General features: G+C 41.9%; 1 protein-coding gene across 2 annotated transcripts in view; it reads left to right on the forward strand.

The window, feature by feature from the left end:
- PDE4D (phosphodiesterase 4D) overlaps positions 1-21,376 on the forward strand; it is a 534,058-nt gene that overhangs the window by 480,830 nt on the left and 31,852 nt on the right. For both annotated transcript variants that reach the window (XM_075137366.1, XM_075137367.1), the window contains one exon: positions 3,254-3,366. In XM_075137366.1, coding sequence (XP_074993467.1) covers positions 3,254-3,366 — 113 coding nt within the window. The remainder of the gene's footprint in view (positions 1-3,253; positions 3,367-21,376) is intronic.

Below are 21,376 nucleotides of genomic sequence, written 5' to 3' on the forward strand. Positions count from 1 at the left end.
AAAGAGAACATTTGCTGTCACTTCCTTTTTTCTAAAAGCATATATGAAATAACATGCAAATTGTTAAAGCAACTGGTATTAAACTATATTTCTCTCCGTCTTATTAAAGCCTAATGAGATATAAAAAGAACCTTTGAAATTTCAAAAACCCTCTCATTTACAGAAGTTAATCTTTTTTAGGACTTCATCACCAGGGAGGGGGGCTTGATCATGTGCCTATACCAAAAAAACTGATTAGTAGATCAGTCCTGACTGGGAATAATTACAGGGTGCTACCTTAGAGGTAACACAGAGGTCAGAAACAGTGTTGTGAGGCTGACAAAGCTGCGTGGCTGATAATTATTTTTTTATTCTTAGCTTAGTGGTGAGGGGTGTTATACTTGAAAAGCTGTTAACCTCGACATTTTCCACCATATTGTATAACAACAAAAGTGTGGGCCAAACTTAGAGCTTCAGTACTGTTTAGAAAAAAGCTTTCCTATGGTTGTTCTGCCCTTCAGAACTGCGGGAACAAAGCGGGCGTGCTTGTTTGATGGGTAATTTGTCACCAGTTAGAAACCCTTTTATTTCCATTTAAGCTATCAGGGCTGGCCTGAGGGCCCTGCGATCTGAGAACTGGCAGGAGGTGCTGAGTCCAGCAAGTCTTTAGCCTAGCGTGGGCCATCAGAAGTTTCCTTGGTCTGAGTGGTCAGTCGGGTCCCCACGGCAGCCACAGACTCGTGAAGTGTGGGAGTCAGAAATGACAGATTGTGAGAAACATCCTAAGGTGATGGGACTTCCTTGTGAGCGATGGATTCTGGCTTCTGATGTGCTTTGAGATATACTGGGAAGGTGGATAGTAGGTAAAGATTCCTGAATGTAAGGTGCTGTTAGTAGTATCTATTACGGCTACATGGATAACAAGAAAAATAAGTTTTAAAATAAATAACAAACTGAGCATTTTATTACTTTTACCTAAATATGGTATCCCTCAAGTTTATTTTGTTCTTTTCATACTTCTCAGAAAAACCATACCTTTTTACTCTCTTAAGTATTAGAAGGGATGACGTTTACTTGTGAAGAAAAACACAAGTTTCCCAATATCTGATTTTCAAGAACTGCTGAAGGGCATGCTGCAGGGTAGCAACAAAATAATGTCATACAGATTCGTTTTACCTCACTTCATTATGCATTTTATCCTCAATGAAATCATTGTATAAGGTCATCAGATAACTATGCATACGTTAATCGTGTCTCCACTTCATCAAAAGCATTTAACACAGTACACTTACAAACATATTATAAACAGAGTTATTTCTATTTCCAGTACTGATCTTGATGAAATCTACACTGTGAGGTCAGTAAACCAGTCATGTTCAAGAAGTAGTGAGCTCTGGTGTCTGCTGTGTTGCAGAACGTCACAGATTCTCTTTTGATGGATAAACAGGCTGGAAAATCCTGACTTTATTTGCCAGGGGAATTCTTTTGGATCAGATAGCATTTATAATAAGTATGACACGTCTGAAAGACAGTGTTTACAATTCAATGGGGATGGTTTTTGTTGGGTATCGTTTAGCGTTGCGTTTGATGAAGCAGCAGGTTAATCATGATATAGGCAGGCACTGCAAAATTTTCTTTAAATGGTTCTGCCAATTAATCTCAAGCCAAATTTCTTCTTCTCGCATTGCCTTTTTCCAGAGGTGAATGGACATTATTCAAAATTGTGGAGTGTTTTTGCAATAGCCACAAGTATGCAAAGTTTAATAGCTGTGAAGGAACCCGAAGTTTTTGCGCATGTGCTCTGAAATGTGAAAAGATACGAATCTAGTATCCTAGATGTTGAACAGTACTGCACTGAGCTATTTGGCAGTAGCCCATGCTGGGGTGTTCTATTTAAAAAGGAGTTTTAGTTAATTTGTTTGCCTGATTTTTTGCTTGTCTGACATTTTGAAAATAAGGTTAATTTGATGTGAAACAAGTTAAGGGAGATATTTTAGATGGCAATAACAAGCCCACTGAACAAACATTTCTCTACCTTGGAGTTATGTTTGCACTTAGCATGCCAGGAGTTTCAAAGCTTGATGTTTCAGACACACAGCTTGCAAGACAGCGTGCCTGGGCTAAAACTCACTCAGCTCTGAGTTCAGCGTGGAGAAGCATTCTACCCTTCCGATCTACATCAGAAAAAAAAAATAGCCAGGCTTTGTAGGTGTTGCTCGCGCCCTCGACATGGGATTATTTTTCTCAAGTTATTTGCATACCAACAACTCTCCTGCTGTTGGAGAGTTATTGAAGAAGGGGATGCCTTCCTCCCTGTAAGTGAAACTTCTGCAAGTGTTTAGACAGTTTAGCTCCAACGTGACATACAGCAGTTTTGGTTAAACCGTGACTTTCCATACCGTTTTCGGGTCCATTTCCCATGTTGTGTTGCCGGGTCCAGTTCCAGAACGTTCATCAGCCCTTTTTTTGCTTACAGCCAGCATGTGATTCTTCGCGCACAGGCACACACACACACGGAGGGGCTTTCGGGTTAGCGCCGACACTACTGCAGTTCTTTGAACACTCCTCTAACAGCTGGTGCTGCGGCGGGTCATCGTTATCCCGAGCACTTACACGTGTTTTTACATCTTCCCCTCATTTTATAAACATTAACCAATTATCTCTCATGGTGCCCCTGTGGGTAGGTAAGAAAACACGCGGACGACCGCTCCGCGCGGCCGGTGGGTGCCGCGCCGAGGCCGGGGCCGACTCCGCGCCGGGTTTTGCGGGGCTCCCCAGCCCGCGGCGGCTCCGGGCGGGGGGGCGGCGGGTCCCCGCCAGCAGCCCTGCCGCCGGCGAGCTGCGAAAACAGGAAGCGCGGTGGCCGCAGCCGGCGGCCGCGCTGATTCATCCCTGCCTGCGTCGCCCCGCCGACGGCAGGCCCGGCCTCCCGCCGCCGCGGGGCTGCTGCGCGCCCGCGGAGCTCGGCGCTGCCCGCGAGGGGGCGGCGCTGCGGCCCGCCGCGGCTCCGGGGCGGGCGGGCGGGCGAGGCAGGCGGCGAGCCCGGCCGGCGGAAAGTTCCCGCCGGCGCCGCCGCTCGCCGACCCGGAGGCTCCGGAGAGGAGTTCGGCCCCGCGGCGGGGAAGAGCCGCGCCGCCCGCCGCCCGGGCTGGCAATATGAGGGAGCAGCACTCATGTGTGCGCACCGGGCAGCGGAGGATGGAGCCGCTGGAGCTCGCCGTTAGCCCTGTGAAACGCTTGCGAACTGAGTACGCCTTTCCCTCTCTCTTCGCAGAGGAGGCCTACCAAAAACTGGCCGGGGAGACGCTGGAGGAGCTGGACTGGTGCCTGGACCAGCTGGAGACCCTGCAGACCAGGCACTCCGTCAGCGAAATGGCCTCGAACAAGGTAGGAGCCCGCCGCCGCCGCCCCGGCTCTTCCCACCGCGCGGGGCGCGGGCGGGGGTGGCGTAGCCGCAGCCGCAGCCCGGGGCAGGTGGCGCTTGCGGCGGCTGGGCCCCCCCCGGCCCGCATCCCCGTGTCGGCGGAGCACCCCGGGCTGAGCAACTTGCCGCGGGAGGCAACAGCCTTCTGCGCGCGTGGGTGCAGGAAAGGCTTTTGTTGTGGTTTAGCCACAGTTTTCTTAAATTTCAGGACAAGTTGTGAAAGTGATGCAGGTCTTGGAAAGCTACAGTGTTTCCCTATGTGTCTCAATTTAAAAACAAAAAGAGAGTGGTTTTGGCTGCTGGCGATAATCCCTTCAGTTGCTCGCTCTTTTCCAGCATCCCGTTCTGAACTAGGGATCTTTCCTGGAAAATGGTGTAGAAAGTGGCATGAAAAGGTGGTAAAGGTAGTTCTTGATCCCAGGGGAGCTGCACGCTGAATTTTATTTGTAAATAGTAATGCTAACAGCTCTCATAAGACGATTTGTTATGGAAGTTCTCACTCAGAACCAAGGTGCCATCACAATAGTCACGATAGACACCTAGATCCAGAGGTATGTTTCTGAGGCAGAGCGTGCCCTTCCTTCCCTTCCTGCAAGTTGAGGATGTGTGTTAGCCGGGGACCATGCTCCATTCATGAGTACGCTTTCTTTCGTGTTCTTGGTTTGCAAACGATATGTAGCTACATTTCTGGAGTTAATTTTTAAAGCCGAATTAATGAACCTGCTGTCTTGCTTCAGAATTTATTTTTATATTTGTCATCAACTGATATTCTGAGTATATGGGGAGCTACATGTGCAATGAAAGAAGAAGAAAGTTTTAATCAAATAAATAGGCTGGTTTTGCCTCTCATATGTCTGCAAAAGCAGCTGATGATCTATATTTTAGCACCTTTTAACCATTTTAATTGCAGTTAGGATTTTTTTTTAAGTCAGAAAATAGTGTTTTTGACTCAGCTTGTGCCTTTTTAAAATTCCACTGTTTTGCTTTGACTGCCCTTACCAAATACCTGCTGTTTCTTATTGACTGTTTTTAAGTGCATGTTCAACTCATTGTGTGTAAGATGTGAGGTGTTTGCACTCTCCTGAGGTTTAGTCCCATAATATAATATGCCATGTGCTTTTCTTGTCTTTAGAGACTCTTAGCAGCAATTAAATCTCCGTTTTAAGAGTAACTATCTGCCTGGCATGGCCCTATTCTCAGAATTGTGTTTTCAGTTTTTTATTGCCAGTTGAAAGATCTCATTATTCAGGGCATATTGCGTATGTACCGGCAAGTCACAAAGTCAAGAGTTTCAGAGTCTGTTTTAGCACTGTTTGAATCCAGTGACGTTGTTTTCAAAGAAAGTAAGATCAGACTAACATGTAGGGCCTGATCTTTCCTTGCTAACAAGTTTGAACACCTATCAGTTCCCTGATTTGTGATGTCTGTGTAGCCACTGTTTCACAAGATCCTGGACATTCTTCAAGTATTTATTACCTCCCTAAAACAGATAGAATATGCAGTATATTTTATGAACAGTGAGGACAAGCCATTTTTAGAATCAGATATAACTAATTGCGAATCAAGGCGTCTTATGTTTTGCCAATTATATTCAGATCCTAAAGAGAATTTGTTTTTAAAATAAAACATGACAACTGCTTTGCATCTTTAAGTAAACATAAAGGTGCTACATCTGATACTATGTTTTGTTTGTATTTGTTTGAACTAATTAAAGAATTGTTTGCCATACATTAGAGGATAAACATTCTTCACGTGTGTTTATTCAAATGAAAAGGAAAATGTGATTCAGAAGAAGTTTTTCATCTTGTTGTTTCCGACATAAGATCACGCAAACAAGGGATCAATGCAGGGTACGCAGTAAGCCTAGTTGTCATAGTTAATCTGAAGGTCATTAAGAATGATGCCAAGCTTTACATCAACACTGGGATTTTTATATTGCAGTAATGTATTGCTTCAGTCTGCTTGGTCTATCACAAACGGATATACATGTCTAAAGCACTTTATTGCTACTTACTGTTTCATGTGGCAGTATTTAGAAAGAGCACGATTGGGAAGGAATAGCTGCTGTTTGGTTCTGCAGGTCATGCTCAATTATTAAGATAAACTTTTTCCCCTTTTTTGGGACATCTGCTCCCCTTGTATAGAAATCTGTGACATCTTTAGTGTTTGTTTTTTGGGGGGTTGTTTTTTGGGTTTTTTTTTAAGGAAATAAAAAAAAGTAAATCAGTGCCATTAACCATAATGTGAACAATCTTGAATGTAAACCAGCAAGCCCATATAATAATGTGAGAAAATTTAGTGCAGGAGGATTTTGTTTTTAGGTGTGTAACAAGTTGTTCTAAAGAATCATTTTACTCTTGTTTATTAAAATGTATCTGGCATTTATACAGCACCTGCTATTGTAATACAACTGCAAACTGTGACATCTCTGTGAGGCATATAAGTAAATTATACTATTTCAGTTTACAGAAAAACTGAAGTAGAGAAACTTCGCTTAAGGCAAAGGATGTAGAATTCAGTACAGCAATGAATATTCGAGAGTACCCAGTTCTCTATCCCTAGAGTAAGTCCTGTAAAATCAGATGACAAAATCAGGAAAAGGAATGTTGTTGGTACAGACATGGTTTCTCACAGTGTTTCCCTCCTTTCTCTGGGTTTCTTTAAGAACTAGCCCGCAAGATTGATGGATTGGGGTTTTTTCAGTCTCTCAGCCACTTCCCTTATTTATTTCCCTCTTTTTTTGTATATAACAGCATTTTCATCAGTGTTAGTTTTCCTTATTTATGTGAGCATGTGCAAGACATAAGGGGCGGCATAAGAGCTGAGCTGTGCGCCAGGTAAGAGCTTTTGCCCATCATGCAAAGGCTGCCATAGTAGAGGAAAAAAATCCAGGGAGGAAACAGCATTGTGTGTCCTGAGTGCCTGAAGTAGGTCAAGGAATGAGTCTTATCTCCGATCCCTCTTTGTCCAGTGAGTTGGCAGTCTGAACAGTTGATTACGTCTGTGTGGAATCCCCTTACCATCGGTAATGCTTGCGTAGGACTCGCGTTAGCATATCCCAATCAAAGGGTATTTATTTTGTTTAGATGCCCCTCGTGCTCAATTAGCAGTAGTCTATGACGTGCCAGCTCACAGCTTTGGATGACTGAAAGTGGGATGATGCAGATGTATGAAAAGAGCCTTTTCCCTGCTTAGAGTTGCTTGAAGCAGAGCGGGGTGCTCTCCACAATCTCCAGATGACCCCCTGCACGTTGTGGCAGTAAGTGTAACTCCAAAAACTTTGAAAACGTGCTCTAGGTCAGCTCTGTAGGAAGCCAGCTGTAATGCTTGACTGCCGAAGTTACACCAGAATGATTGTAATATCCAGATGATGTCCCATTTCCCAGCCATCCCTGTGAAAAGCAGACTTCCAAGTGCCTGGAGGCATTGCGCATGAAGTAACTGATGGATAGGTCTGTCATGCACCCGTAGGCGTAGTTCATAAATAAATCTGTTTTCAAAAGGACATAGTATTTAAAATATTGTCGGTTGTCATTATGTTGTTACAATTCTTACAATACTTGGAGCTTTCTTAAGTTACCAGCTTCTGGAATTGGGTACTAACAAGAGAATCCCAGCTTCATTTTAAAAGCACAGGAAGTTTCTCATTCTCCTGTAGAAACCCTGTAGTCTTGAAAGGCTCCGAAACTAGAAGACAAATAAGAAGCACCTTAAATTCGGAAAATCGACTAAGATGTCTTAAATTTTTGGAGACCTATTTCTGATTTTCTATACCATGTACTGTTCATGTTGGCTAACGTCAGTGGGCTGTGGCTCTTTTGTTGTGTTTTTCTGCATGATGCTTACTTGAACAGAAATAAATTCATTTTAGGCGGTAGTTTACCAATTTGGGTCACTAAAGATAGGATTCCAAGGCATAATTAGACGCCTGTATTTAACTGTTCTGATTTCCAGAGTTGCTAACCCATATCAGTTTCTGCTAAACTGAATTGTAAGTAGTATCTGTGTTGAAAAACATATTTTTTAGATGGATACTAGCTTGCTGATTGTGATTTCTAACTTCAGACAGAGGTACGCTTTGATACACTTGTAAAGCAAATGATCTTTTTAAAATTTCCAGGTTGCAGGGTGATGGTTTTTCCTTTTTTTTAAATCATTTGCTCTTTTTTTAATGAATAACCCCCTCTTCTTTTTCTGCCAAACAAGATTAAAGCAAAAATTAATAGATTTTAAGTTCTCTGGGAGCAGAACTATCTTCTTCCATTATGCGGTACCTAGCTTAAGTCCCTGATTATGGATCTGAGAGTTATTCTGTGGCAGACAATAAATAAATGAAGAATGCCAATAATAAAGATGTAGCAACCACTGTCTGCTAATCAGCATTAATTGTAGATTAGTCGAACGTGGAGGAATACTTATAATGAAACTGATATGCAAAAGTGTATTTTCACTTCTGTAATCAGGATTTTGCATCAGACATCTCTAGTGTGTTCCTTTTGCGTGTCTGCGTATCTGAATTTAGAGACGGAAAAAGTTTCAATTCATGTTGCTTCTGTTTCAGTTTACTGCAAATGACAGCGTTTTTGCAGGATTTGCTGATAACTGGTAATGCACAAGAGTTTGGAAAAGGTCATTCATTGGGTATTCTTTCCCACTGTAAACTTATGTGCATGCCTTTTCTCCAGGAAGCTTTTTTAGCTATAAAAGCTAAGATGATTTAGGTTTCATTTAGTTTGACCATGTTAACTATGAAACCACTTTTAAGTATAAACTGTCCTAGAGTTGTCCAACTTGTATACCAGTATGTGCAAATGCTCACAGATTAACGCACAAGTCTATTTACAGGCAGTTACTAGTGCTAGTTACTATTAAAAAAAAAACTTTCTGAGATTGAGTGCTTTGAAGATGCCCAAAGCATTCCGAAGACTGTATATCATTATCGAAGCACTTCCAAAGAGTATGCTAATGTAACACTCGGTGCAAATGTTAGTGGGATTTTGGCTTATGTTTATGGTCCTGTACTTGTCACCTGTTATATATGCTCAAACAATAATCTTAATGATACTTTATTTTAAAAAATTACCCACCTGTAAACATTTAATGTAAACTAAAATTACACTTGAAGGAAACAAAGACAACTTGAAATCTGTTCGGTGACTTTTTTTTACATTCCCTCCTGAAGTCCCTTGCTAATTTGAGCTGTTTTATCATCACATTTTCCTGCTGCTAAAAAGTGTTTTTCCTTTCCTCCTTTACAGTGCTAAAAGGCTCACAAAGGCAACGGAGAGCTGGCTAATGTAATATCTGGGGAAACAGTGAGGCTAAACTAATTACTTAATTCAAATAATGGACCATGTATAAATTCCCTAACATGCTTCAAAGAGAAGTGATGTTTTACCTCTGCTGGGTTTTCCCAGGGGCAGGGGAGAGCCCGGCTGCCCACATTCCTGCGTGACCCTCGCTGGGGCGAGAGGAGCAGGGCCAGAAGGCCCCCCTGCCTCTTGGGAGCTCTTCATAGGCACCGGCCACTGGATGGAGAAGCAGCATCGTGTTCCCACAGGCTGACAGCAGCTCTATGAGTTTTCCCATGCCCAAAATTTATGGAGCTGATGACAGGCTCTGACTCCTGATTTAGTCCATTCATCTGTTTTATCTTTGTCTTATGCTGTGGAAAAGATTAAGTGCTATGGTGGTCAGTAATTTTGTAGGAGCCTAGATGGGCTGAGTCTAGAACTCGTAAACATAGCTCATGCCACTGGCTCAGTCTTTTATTAACAGACTATTTTTTAGCGTTGTCTTTTTTTAATTCTTGCTGCCAACTTTGGGGATAGGTTCGTCACACGGTTAGGAGCTTGTCGTCAGAAATTACATTTCATATGTAGGAGCGTAATTTTTTTGCAACACTTTTTCCAAATGTGGAACCTCAGCCAGAATAAAATTGTATCCTCTTCTGTCATAGCCACCGATTAGAGGGACCTGTTTCCAATTAAGGGACAGGATAATGTTGTCATATCCATTTAAGAGGATTTAAACATCAGTCATTCTCTTGAGTTTCAGCTATTGCACAGGAAAAATATGTGCTGGAAATGTAACAGTAGAAAAGAAGCTTCTTGTTGTCATGACTAAATTGTTGCAGAGCAGGCAGTATCTCTGTTTTGCTTCTCAGATTTAAAGAGCTTGTATATCCAGATGAAAAACTCGATGGGGTTTGTTATGTGACAGTCTTCTTACATAATGTCTGGCAATACCATTGCACTTGGCTGGCTGACACGATAGTTTAATTGGTTCTGATGTTCCCAGATCTTTCTAGGAAAATCCGAGGATTTGCTTAGCTCTTTAGAGCGCTGCTTCGGATGAAGATTACAATTAAGGGACAGCTGTTGGCAAGAAAAAGCTTGTTGAATGCAGCATCAGGAAATTTTTTATACATTAAGGATTTTAGTTTGTACAGTGACAGAGTAAAGGGATACTGATAAAGTGGTGAGCCTGAATTTGAATTAATGCATGTTTGTGTGGGTTCCCCAATTTTGTGGTACCTCATAACAAGACAAAAGGGAAAGAGGAGTGTGGAGGTAAGGAAGGACTACTTTCACAGGCACACTCCTCCCTTTCCATGCGCTGAAGGATTTTAAGACCTGGGCTGGAGTGCAGTTCCCTGTGCACAACCTTACTTGCTCCCATATAAGACTACTCACGCTTCTGGAGAACAGCAGACTTGCCCTCGGGTAACCGCAGTGATGAGTGAGGGGGGGTGCGCGTGTGTACACACACACGTGCGCGTGCACACACACACCCCCCCCCACCCCCCCAAGGAGATAGCACTTTGCTGGCTGTACTGCGCAAGGACGTGCTGCAGCGAGATCATGGGTGAAACTTGCTGTCGTGCAGATGGCTTGCATCAACCCCTCCGTATCATTTATGAACACTTCTGTCTTCTCAGAAACAAGTGGATGGAGTAGTGGTGCCAGTTCGGCAGTGGCTGAATCTCTTCTGTGCAAACGCGTCTGCTTCCATAGGAGCTTTTGCGTTGGTGTCAAATGAGAAAAACCATGAAATGTCCCATTCTTCTGTGGGGATAGTAAGTGGGGGCTTTGGTGGAATGATAGAGCTGTAGGTCTGTTGCTGAGAAAGAAGCAAGTGTGGTGGGTGAGGCTCAAGGTGTCTGAGTTGCAAGTAGCCCCTTCTCCTTGTGGGGGTACACGATGGCAAACATTTGCCTCCCTGGGCCATGACGAGCAGGCGTTTGTGATTTGGAAACATCTTAACTGGGTGGTGGGGTGAGTCCCCTCCGCTCTTTGTCGGGGCTCTTCTCCAACAGAAGTACACCGTGCAGGCTGTCCTGTTCTGCGCCAACGGAAAGGAGCCTACAGTTGACCTATAATGGTTGATACAAAGAACACTGGCATTTCAAGGCTCCAAAACAAGTTAGGAACCCTTAATCTCACAGATTCAGGCTGTACGTTAAATTTTAGAAAAAAACAAATTGATGGCTGCATTTCTCATTTGCTGCTTCCTTAAAAAGTCCTGGATGTGAGAGCTACGTAAGAGGAATGATGACTCTCTGAGGGTTGCTATGATTTAACACTTTCCAGCTTCTTAGCTGCTTCTAGGATTGCATAGCTTTCCAATCACTAATAACTTGATAATTTTTTCCATAAATATAAGCAAATGGTCCATACCAGCACACAAACAGCCCTTTTTGTAGCCTCTTTAATTATAGGAGATGCCACAGCATGAAAGATTCTTTCCTTTTAGGGTAATGGCACAGAACAATATAGACAAAATGTTATAGACTAAATAACTAGGACTTGATGTGGGAAAGTAACTTTCCTTTCAACCACCATAATAGAGGAATTTAAAATTATGAAGTTTTTCCAGCAGTTGAATTATTTAAAATTAAGATGCAAACATCGATGTGCCTTTTTGTGGCATTTACAAAAAATACTGATTCCCCCCCCCCCCCAAAGGTTTTACTTCAAAAAGGCTTCATGGACATGAGTACTTCATAACTTCTTGCTTAATAATAAAGGTAGAATTCATGGCTACTGAAAGGCATGATAAGTATCTAAATACTTGTGGCTCCTTGTGACAGTATTTAGAACCAAGAACTCCTGCATTGTATTCATAGTAGTGTGCTGCTGTAATCAAGGTTACACTGTAAGATATGAAGCATTTCAGAGAGCAGTGGCCATTCTTTTTTTTTCTTCTATTTTTTTTCTTTGTAATAAATTTTGTGTTTCCAGTAAGAGGCAGCTTCTGCTATTATGTAAAGTTGTGGTATAATGAATGTGGTGTTTGCTGAAACGTCAGTTCAGCCCCTGCCTCATAAAGAAACTGCACTAAGAAACTGGTCTCCTGTCTCAGTTACGTTAGTAGGGGTTTTGGTATCATCTGCCAAAACTTCCCGAGTTTAGGAGACTTACCACAGAATTAAGTGTATTGTGGATGGATATGTCCTATTCTGATTTTTTTTTTTAAATAGAGCGTATCTCAATAGAAATTGATCCCAGTTCTAGTTAACTTGCAGCCAGTCCCCTGTGTAGCTGCAAAACTGAATGTAGGCAAGCGAAGGCATGACAGAAAGTGATGCTACTGCCTTGAAACCGTGTGAGCAGGGCGGTGGCCAGCACTGCCTGTTGAGCTGGGGTTCACCTCTGAGCAGGTCAGCTGCAGCTTCCCCGTGGCTGCCCTGTTGCGGTGGCTGGTGGCGGAGCCGTGCTGCAGTGGGACTGCTGCTCCATCTGAATCTCCAGCCAAGGGAGACGCTGCTGTGCTAGGGCAAGTTCTGCCTGTCGTCGGCTCTGCTTGCCTGCTCCGGGTGTGGAAATGGAGCTGCAAAGGCAATAGTATCATCTGCTATAAATCACAAGCAGCAGAGCAACACTGGATCAAGCTGATGTGCAGGGCCTGTTTACGAGATTATCTACAAATAAAATTTAGACAGCTTTCTACTTCTAATGAATTAAGTTGTAACCCACTAATACATGATCAGCTAATGAAATTGAGCTGACTGAATACTTCTATAAGATCGCTTAGCAAGACAACGTTTAATTGAACCCTCTGCTCATAATTGCTATGGAAGAGGCTGCTGGTTTATGCATTTTTGCCATTTGTTTTAGTTGGGGAGGGAAAGCAAAAGGGCAAAGGAAAGTAACTGGAAGGTCTGCTTCCAGTTTAAAATTTGAATGATTTTGATCTTTTATTATAGATAAGAAATATCAGAGTTGCAATTAATATGTAGTTTTGCATAGTAAGAGTTCATCTTTCCTGGTCAAGGGTAGTTTCTAATTTGTAGAAAAAGTATGGAAGTAGCTTATGGATCTATTTAAAACAGCCCAGAATATAAAACACATAATATTATTATCTGAGTTAGCTGTTCACCTGTGAAACAGCACAGATCTTTAAGTTTGTTTTTCCATCTACTGCAAGTTCTGCATGTACTGCAAGTTCTGGTTAAAATAAAATTGCCTGCACTGTGGTACAGTGATACACTCTGACTTTCACGTCACTTGATTTACAGATCAGAAGTATTTCTGTTTCGCAGGAACTGAGGTGGAGCAGTTAAGATGCGTTTGTGGCAGTCCAAGTCTGGAAACATCCATCAGAGCATCTTGCAGCCGCTCTCACGTGTTCAGCCGTGCTGCTCAGTTAGTGTCTGCATGGCGCAGTCAGCGGCAGGACTCCCTGCACTCCCCGCTGCATACGTGGGTTTTCAGCTAGAAGATCACTCATTAGCAGGTTTCCTGAACATCAGAATGCAATCCAGTCTTATCAACACTAGATGTTGGCAAAATGTTAATGAGGCAGCAATTACTTTAATGTGCACTAGTCCAGGCTGGTTTTCAGGCTCCTTCGTCATTCTCCCTCACTAATTTAATGTGTGTTAATGGTAGCTTTCATTTGCCTGTGTTCACTAACCAGTGGCATTTTCTTTTTGCTTGAAGTTTGTCTTTTTGAAGACACTTACAAGCAGGTTTTTCAAAATCATATGAAGCAATCAAAACAAAGTCAGTGTTCTTCTTATTCTGGAATAAACAGCTGGACCTTAGAGGAAATGTATATGGTTGACTGCAACCTCATAACCATTCCGCTACATCAGTCATATTCCCCAGATACATAAGGCCCAGAGTATTGTTTGATGGATATAATGATATGTGGTTTTTAATTGAATTAGTTTACATGATTGAAAGGACCTGTTCAAGCGGGCGTTAACAGGTATTTAAACAGGCTATCTGATCTTCTTGTGGCCAAGGTTGGCCGTATAGCCCTAATTCAATAATTTTACCCAGAATTACAGACAACCTCATGCTGCCAGCTGAGATACTAATGTTTTCATAAACTTGATTTTTGCGATTTAGAATGAACAGTTGTAACAGAAATGTCTTTTCTAATGGCCAAGAGCAAAATGACTAACAATACGGATATTTTAATTAACATAAATAAAATTTTAAGAGGAGGACCATTAAGTGGATAGGTAGAATTTTATTATGGAATACCCTTCCCTTGTTGTATCCTGATACCAGTCAATAGATTCAGGAAGCCAGCAATGCACCAGTTGGTACCGAAAAAGTTATTTTAACTGCAGGGACTACAAATGAAGGTGCCAGATATTTTGTCTTACTCTTTCTCAAGGTGTCAGTGTATATTACGTGCTGTAAAATGTAAACTGAAAGGTACCTCACCCTGAAGGTTTCATATATATAGGAACAATGATTTTCATATTACATCAGCCACCTATTGGAGCTTCAAAGGGTGGTCTAAACGAAGAGTGTGTTTTGCAAAGTGAGGCTATGATTCACGTGTACTTGCTGATCAAGGAAACAGTTGTTAGTTTTCAGAGCTGATCTGAACAAAGAAAGGATAAACACCCAAGATGACATTTTGGCTGTGCTGTTTAGCAGTGTTTCTACAGACTTCATGCTTGGGACGCTGGAAAAGTAGTGCAACTCCAGCAGGAAAGAATGGTAAGCAGAAGGCACCATAGGGGTTAGTGTAAATAGCAAGGTAGTGCTGTTTCATTAATAGAACAAGAAAGAGTATGAACAGCAGAAACAACTGAAAAGTAGGCTGCCAAGTAGACGTTGTGGACTTGAGCATCTTTGCGCATGTTTTAATGAAAAATGGGCAAGATGGACTAGAAAATAGACTTTTTACACACACCATCTTTTGAGCAGTTAACGTATTTTCTGTGCTTGAAATTTGCCAAACTTTACTGGGGCTGTGATAAGTGATGACAAATAGAGGAACATTTGAATTTTTTTTTTTAAAAGATTTTATGACCTTTTTTTTTTTGAGAAAAAAGTTTTGCTTTGCTTTGTGATTCTGCAGATGATTTTGAAGGATAATGACCGGGCCCTAAGTTATGCTACTGCTGGGTTTGCAGGTGGTTGGGGTTCTTGAGTATGTCAGCGGTATCGTGAATCTTTGGCTATCGCTGGTAAGCTTTATTGCCACAGACATGGCGTTGGTCGCTTTGTTTCCTACTGTATGGTGGGTAAGCCCCGATACGTTAGGAGTGGTGTGTGGGAAGTGTGAGAGTTACCATACCTTTGGTTTTGGCTGTGTTTCCCTTGTGCAGAAAGGGACCTCCCCTACAAGTACACATGAAACAAACAAAATGTTTTCATTTTCATAGCTGAAATGAATGAAACAAGCTATAAAATACTAGAATTACATTTGAAAGTTAATGATGAGCACGTTTGCAAAGATGTTTTTTATTGTGCTCTTGTTATGTGAATTAAAATGCTTGCCTCGTTGATGCTCAATAGCAGCATCTCAGAACCAGGGGGACAGGCAAGTACTTGAGCCCTTGCAAAATGCAGTATTTATTTGCTTTCTAAACATGTGGTTTCCTGGGATTCTTCCTTCTTAGTTTTAGCTCACCCGTGTTCAGCTTTTGCTGCCACAGAAAACTAGAGTTAAAAGGCCTTCTTCAGCCAGATGGGATGCATTATTTGCATGCTGTGTAACGTGTCTCGAAGCAACCCTTGTGTGTGGTGTTGCAGGGAGCATGCTCGGATTCCTCAGCATCTCCGTCCTCTGCTGCATGCTGATCGCCTCGGCCGTGGATGCTGGCTCCCGGCGCCGCTCCTGCGAATGCACGCTGTGCTGATGCAGGCACCATAATAGGAAGCACCTAGGCCTGTCATAAACAAACAGGTCCGGAAAAAAAGTGCAAGCCTGACGTATGGTGCGGCCATAGCAACCAGCAGAGATGAGGGTGCCATTTTGGAGTAAATGCAGGCTAGTGTGGCTCAACAAGAAGCCAGAAAGTATCTTTTCTGGATTTACAAAGCTGTTCTGTATGTGCACGTCAGAGGTTTTCTGAAACACACTAGTTGCAAGAAGACAGCTTACAAAAACCAAAATCTGAAATTAAGTATGTAAGGGTGTCTTTAAATGAAATTATTTTTCACTTGCAATGGAAACTTTAGCTGGAAAATTTATAAGCACATTTACTCTTGAGAAATATTAATGTGATGAATTATTTGACAAATCGTAGAATATCTCTTTGGATGGCATAAACTTTAAAGCCCAGGGCTCAGATTTCTCAGTAAAATGACTGTGTTTTTCTTGTACTATGAAGCATGGCCAAAGTTTTGTATGTCTGAATACTGGACCCAGGTAAGATTGCATTTTGTAATTTTTCATAATTAGTTGCTTTTTCCTCTTTTCTTAGCATCAGTAAAAACAAATATTTACATTTTCTAGCTGGGAGGGATTTTCTGCAGCTCTTTTTGGTTATTGTTGAAAAGGTCTCAGAGGCTTTATTATAGGAGAGCTCTTGAAGCTCATGACTGTGAAGATGATGCAGTTGGTCGATACATAGTCAGAGCTTGGCATTTCTAGCACAGCCTTCAGTACAGCCCTGCTTACAGAACTTGATTTTTAAAATGGAATGACTAAATTTTAAATACAAGAAGATAAAGTGCTCTGGAAAAGTTCTGCAGAAACAAATCTTGGCATTTAGGGGCTAAAAATTAAGTAATGATTTTTCTTTGGTGGTCAGGAATATACATCTGTAATCTGATCTTTGTTTCACAGAGCTGTGAAAGATTGGTTATAGGAATGATATAACAATATAAAATAAAACTCTACTGTTGGGTTAAAGTAGAACTGCAGGAAGAAAAAGAATTTGATAACTATGTTGTGGTGAATTTTTTGTCTTTCCAGGTGGATGCTATTCCTGTGCTCATGTGCCTTTTAGTTTTTTATAGATGTGGTATAAATAAAAGCATGCTGATGAACAAAGGGCTTTTAGGTTTGTTCCTGCAATTATTATCAGAGCTTGAAAAATGTCCTGGTCATAGAAAACTAAAGCTGTCTGACTGACCGAAGTGGAGGCTGAGAGGACAGGTGGTCTCAGATCTTGTTACACCCAGGCATTTGAATAGCGTGCCTCCAAGGACAAAACCATGCCTTAATTGCTCCTGAGGGAGGAGTCATCTGGGGTTTGTTTTTGTTTTCTTTTTTAGGTTCCTTTAGAGTGTCTTGGCTGTTGTGAAATACCATGCTCTACACAAATCGATCTGTTCCCCAATCTGTCTTTTCACCCCGCGTCCTGCCCAGCGATGGTCTCTTGCCTTTGCTGATGCATGTAGCTTTGCTGGACGGCGAGAGTCACGCAGACCCGTGCTGCGTCTGCCGGGTGGCCTGCTGATGGGCTCGGAGGTGGCAGCACTGGAAGTGATAAGATCCATTTTGACTTGTACCTTTTGACTACTGGGGGACTTGGAGTCTGCAGGCTCGGATGAATAGCTCAACTTTGCTTCATAGTCATTTTGCTCTTGGAACATTTTCTAATCATACCTGGGACTTTATGTATTTATACTGTTATTTTAATATGAGATAATTAATACAGCAGTACACTGAACAATAGACAAGGCAAATGTTTGTTCTAGTCAGGAAAAATGTGTTGTGCTTACAGTGGGCTGGGCAATATCGGGAATCCGCATCACCTAATACGTGCTGAGAAAACAGTCTAAAAGTGAGCAGCATGTTTGGTTTTTAAAAGTTAGGAATATGCTTTTTACACATGTAGCATTAAATTAAGCAGTAATTATTAGGATAGGCACATCAATCTGGTGAAGTGGGTATAAAAATTAACTTTAATATTCACTGAAGTTATCAAATGTTACATCCTAACTCATTTTTAATGGGATTTGCCTTAGACAAGACATAAATTCCCTAGTTAACTATACAGTCCAATACAGATGAACTACACTTGTTACACCCTTTCAGTTTTGTTCTCTGGTTTGGAGATTGAGCAGAAGTACGGCTTTTGGGGGGGGCTGGAAGGTGGTACTAGAGCATCACTCCCATTGCCTGGGGCATTTCAACAGTTTGTTTGGATTCAGCTAGAACTTGACCTAGTGCGTGCTGGGGCTAATGAGAGTCTTTAAATGTACTTCTTCAGGCTGTGGAAGGAGCCCATAGCCAGTTTTGTTTAGCATCGTTATCTCTTTGATAAAGAGTTAGTAGAATCGGCTGTTAAGCAGAGGTTTTGGAGGACTGGAGGAAGTTTAATTTGTTGCAGACTGTGAGCCTTTTTAATGTTTCTGTCCTTCTCATGGCAAAAATGGGCTTGTGTGTGTGTGTAAGCCCCCACGTCAATGGATAGACTGATGTCTTTCTGCATCTGCTGAGGTCACTCCAGTGTTTCATGCGCTACTCAGAGCTTTTTTAGCTGCTCCAAACATCGTGTGTAAATGCGCAAAAAGCAGCCAAATTTTCCCAGCTTTTTTTTTTACTGATAAAAATGCAAGCCGAAGATGATGCCATGTCTATTTAGAGCATATTGGTTTTGTTCGATTTTAAGATGTTTTTCAAACTAGGAATGACTTTTATAGAGACTTAAAAGCATCTGTTTAAGAGGATTGAAATATGAAAAACGCCTTGTTTCTTGATAAGATACGTAGTAATAATGAAAGGTTAATAGATAATCTTTTACTTGAATAATATCTGTGTATTTTGTATTCATATTGCAAGTTCATCAGAAATATATCCCAATCTAATGATATACTTTGCTTTTGTTAGTGGAACCTAATCAGTTTTCAGTACGTGATGTTACTTTCATGATTTTTAGTCTACCTTTTGGTTTCTAATTTTGCATGAATGGCAGGATTTGTTACAGTTCAGTGTTCAGAAAAGAAAATACGTGATTGTGCGTTATCATTGATTAAACAGAGGTCTTACATTTCAGATGAAATTATCTTTAATGCTTTGCTATGCTATACAAGTTCATAAGTGACCTAAATTATCAAAGCTAAAGCATATTAATTAATTAATTACTAATGTACATTTAATCATTGTTAAATACAAAATATTCACTGGTTATAAACCATGAATAAAAGCAGTGTTTACAAAAGGTGATTACTGCATGGTGTTACAGTACATACTGGAAATTGCTAAATACAAGCCACATTTGAGCATTTTCAAAGGAAATATTGATTTAGCAGTGAAATTGTTTCCTTGTAAATATCAATTTATTGGTGCTCTGTCAAACCGGGATTGCTCAGGAGCAACCCACAGTAACATTACTGAGGGGTGAGTACATTGATGCGGCAAGTAAACCTTGGTATCTTTTTGTATATTCCATGTAGTTATTCTTCTAGAAAAGTTAGCATGACGATGTTTTCGATGTTTGAAAAATCAGTTGTCAATAATGCAAAAATAGTGTAAAAAAAGCTGGAGGACTATCGAAAGTGCGCCTCTCACCTGAAATCCAGTTCTACAAAGTTAATGAGAAATGCATATGTTTATACTCCTACGTACTGTGTGACTTGAGATAATCTTGGTGCTTTGTTTGGTCTTAGTTTCCTTTCGTAACAAGAAGTGAAATTCACCCAGGTGAGAGGGCTCCTACAAAATCCTTTCAGCTGTTGTGATGAGACTGTATTGGAGACTAATAGGTGTAGGAGTTGTGCTTCATCAGCTCTCTGTAGCTACCTTAAATAAAACTTAGTGCATAACCGGTTGTGTTTGGGAGGGCTCCTGGCTGTAGCCCGTAGGCTCTGAGCTGGCGAGACGAGAACCGGCTCCGGCCTGGAGGGTACATGAGCCACGCAGCATGAGAGCGGTTCTGGGCTAATGCCCCCGTCTCGCAACAGTCCACAGTGTGGGAAGGAACAAAATGTTCACAGGATAGATCGACGTTGCAGGTCTACACTCGTGGAAGAACCAGGCATCCAGTTGCATCTCCTGACCCTCAGTTGTTGTTCCTGATGCTTTCAGTTCCCAAGACCGTGCTCTCCCGAGCAAGTCCGATCCTTTGTATGTTCCTTCCTGCCTCCATTACAAACGATGAGCTATGTGGAAACTCCAGCAGCTAGGGATGAAGTATGCTAACAGTCATTTCTTCAACTCCCTCTCAGCTGTTCGTTGCTGCCCAGCCTGAGCACTCGCCCACTCTGCTCCAGCGCAAGGTTAAACAGGGTTGCCAAACCCAAAGGAACCCGTCCGTGTTGGCAGGGGACGGCGAGGAGTGTTCTCTGTCAGGCGTGGGTGCATCACTTATCCATACCAGCACTCGGCCAACGCCTCCCCAGCGTGGCTGGGTCTGAACCTGCCAAACCCCGGCCAGGCATGCAGGCATCCACAGCTGGCGAACCCAGCGCCAGGTGACGGAGCGGAGCGATGGCTCTGCGTGAGCCGAGCACAGCAGCACCCCACCGCACGCTGTCACCACGACGCGAGAAGTCGGCGCCCAAAAAGACATTCAGATCCTACGTGTAGGATGAGAGGCAAATTACTGGTATCAAGAGACACGGAGTAAGGAAACATGAATATACCATGAGCTTCCTCATGCAAATACTGAGACTTCTTGTAAAAGGGATTTAAATCACACAGGTAATAAGTATGCAATTCGGGAAACTACAGAGCTACCTTTGGCCTGGTTTTGTTATCTTGTCTCCATCTCTCATGTGTACTGGTAAACCCAACCTCACAGTACACCTGAATGAGGGACTGGAAACCACTTGGGTTTCATGCTTGTTTGCTTAATTTGACCTAGAGGCATTTGGGTGAAGCACTCACTTGGACAAAAAAAGGAGGATTACATTTTTGTGTGTTTCCCTGCATGCATGAGACCAGGCTGTAATGGATGAGACTGGTTGTTTCTCCTGTTCTGGATGGATAGATCTTCATTTTTTGTGAATCTACATAGATTTAGAGCATGTTTAGAGCATCTAAATAAATAATCAAATGAAAGGTATGAAGGACGCATTGGAATGAATAGTAGCAAGAGTAATCCTTGCTGAGTTTTTTCCTTGAAAGAACAATGGCACTATCACATGCACTTTAGTTAGAAATACAACAGCAACGGTTTAATAAGAACTGGAGCTTGAACCAACAAAATTGCATGAAGCAACTTGCAGTCTGCCTTCAAAATGTGGATGATTTTAAAGACACTTGCTAAGATGTGTTTATACCAGAGCTGTACTGAGCTCGTTGCAGTGTTAGTAGTTACTTTGCAGTCCACAGTTCTCTGCTTTTGTCTGTAGTATCATAGGTTTTTTTTCATAGGATGGCTTTTACCTTCTGTGTTTTTTTTGTAAACTGAGCAAGTATTTAGAAGGATAGGAAATAGTTTGGTTCGTATTTGGTTTTCGTATATACTAGAATTAGGAAAAAAAAGTCATATTTAATTTTTGCTTTTTCACAAGAACAGTATGTACGTTAAGCATGACTCTAGCTTTAAAAAATTATTAAGACTCATTTCTTTTAATACGAAATGGCAACTATTCAACAAGATTTCTGATGAACTGTTAAAGCATGTGCTTGGCCAGGTCTACGGCAGGAACACCTCATTAAAATAAGAATGTCACGTTACAGGAGAAGTAAAATTAGTCCAGCGATACCAGTGAAGCTGCTTTTTGTCCGTACATAGCAAGCCAGTTTTCTGTGTGAAATAGGCAATACCCATAAAGCTTAGTTTTTGCTGGTATAGCTGTATCAGTCTTAGGGTGAGTGTCT

Source organism: Calonectris borealis, chromosome Z (genome assembly GCF_964195595.1).
Source record: "Calonectris borealis chromosome Z, bCalBor7.hap1.2, whole genome shotgun sequence".
In the NCBI taxonomy this organism is placed as follows: Eukaryota; Metazoa; Chordata; class Aves; order Procellariiformes; family Procellariidae; genus Calonectris; species Calonectris borealis.